This window comes from Brassica oleracea, chromosome C6 (genome assembly GCF_000695525.1).
Source record: "Brassica oleracea var. oleracea cultivar TO1000 chromosome C6, BOL, whole genome shotgun sequence".
Lineage (NCBI taxonomy): Eukaryota > Viridiplantae > Streptophyta > Magnoliopsida > Brassicales > Brassicaceae > Brassica > Brassica oleracea.
The window spans coordinates 23,401,331-23,403,227 of record NC_027753.1 but is presented as its reverse complement, the minus strand read 5'-3'; the positions used below and the strand labels follow the sequence as shown (position 1 = coordinate 23,403,227).

The 1,897-nt window shown below is 42.1% G+C and overlaps 1 protein-coding gene across 1 annotated transcript in view; it reads left to right on the top strand.

The window, feature by feature from the left end:
- Nucleotides 1–1,098, top strand: part of LOC106297779 — a 2,570-nt gene extending 1,472 nt beyond the window's left edge. Inside the window, exon 2 of the mRNA XM_013733951.1 lies at nt 17–1,098. Within this exon, the coding sequence (XP_013589405.1) occupies nt 17–1,098 (1,082 nt within the window). The remainder of the gene's footprint in view (nt 1–16) is intronic.
- Nucleotides 1,099–1,897: the final 799 nt, after the last annotated feature.

The following is a 1,897-nucleotide window of genomic DNA, read 5'->3' as shown; positions in this document are numbered from 1 at the left end:
GAACACTATTCTATAGAGGCTTATGATCCTCCAGTTAGAGGCATGGAGGAGTTTCGAATTTTCCTGGATTCAAATGATCTTATTGATCTCAACTGCAGGGGAACTTTCTACACTTGGAATAATTCCAGACCGGAGGATCCTATTTTGCGGAAATTAGACAGGGCATTAGTCAATCCTGTTTGGCTTCATCAGTTCCCGGAATCTCTGGCGATCTTCGATCCTCCAGGCGATTCCGATCATTCACCGTGCCTAGTCTCACTATCTCCTTCAGAGCACTCTGGCAGAAAGAGCTTTAAGTACTTCTCCTTCGTCTCTACACATTCTGAATTTCTGCCCCGGTTCCAAGCCTCTTGGAGTCAATCTGTCGGTACAGGTTCTAAGCTCTTTCTTTTGGGTCAGCGATTGAAGCTAGCTAAAGAGTGTTGTCGTAGTCTGAATAGAGAAGGGTTTGGTAATATTCAGCAACGTACTAAGGATGCCCTAGTAGAGTTGGAAAGGATTCAGAATGCACTACTCACTGTTCCGACACCAGACCTGGTAACGGAGGAGTCTCAAGCTCGAGAGGTTTGGTCTTTCTTTGCTTCAGCGCAAGAGAACTTTTTCAAGCTTAAATCAAGAATTCGTTGGCTTAAAGAAGGGGATTCAAACACTAGATTCTTCCATCGAGCGGTTATGAACAGACAGTCTTGGAATGCTATCCGATACCTTAGGAACTCCTCGGGTCTTCGGATCTTCAATCAGGAACAAATCAAAGGCATGACTGTGGCTTATTTTAAGAATCTCTTAGGTTCAGATAACAGGGGAATTGAGCCGATGTTAGTGGATCAGATTCGCCTCTTGCATCCTTTCAGATGCTCTGACTCCTTAGCCTCTGAACTAACTCGTCTCCCAACTGATGAAGAGATCAAGGAAGTGTTTTTCAAACTGCCTAAGTCCAAAGCTCCGGGTCCCGACGGTTTCTCCGTGGAGTTTTTTCTAGATGCATGGGAGGTAGTTGGAGTAGATTCTATTCAAGCTGTTAAGGAGTTTTTCTCCTCAGGGAGAATGCTTCGGAAGTTTAATGCTACTACTATTGCTCTCTTGCCCAAGATGACATGAGCTGATGATTTATCTAAATTCAGACCGGTCTCTTGTTGCTCTACTATTTATAAGGTGGTTGCAAGACTTCTAAAGAAGCGACTAAAGATCTTCGTCTCTAAGGCAGTCCAGCTGAACCAAGTAGGATTTATCAAGGGTCCCTTCCTCTGCGAGAACGTCCTCTTAGCTTCAGAACTGGTGTCTGGTTTCCACAAACGAGGTCCAACAACGAGGGGCTGTCTTCAGATAGACTTGGTGAAAGCTTACGATAACCTCAATTGGGAGCTCATGCTCATATTCTACAGGCCTCTGATTTACCGGAAGTGTTTCTGAATTGGATCAGTGAGTGCATCACCACAACTTCCTTTAGCATTGCTTTTAATGGCGAGTTGCTCGACTCTTTTCCTGGCAAAAAAGGCATGCGCCAAGGGGATCCAATATCATCTCTGCTGTTTGTTCTAGCAATGGTGTAATGTTTATAAATAAAAGGAATAAAGGTTAAAAAAAAAAAGTTCTTTTAACTTATTTTTGGCTTACTTTTTTTTTTCTCAAGGTTCGTTACCCTTGGAAATAAAGTTCGACTTCTACTACAATAACAAAAAGACCTGTTATAAGATAAACTTTGAAATGATCCTCCACTCCTTTACCAACTTAAGCACTATGATCATCTACTCATCAAGCATTATGATCATCTACTCATCAAGCACTATGATCACCCACTCATTTACCAAATCAAGCACCATCTTTGATATTTTATGTATTGTTGATCACTATAAATACCATCACTCATCTCACTCTTTTGTACACCATTACATCTTCT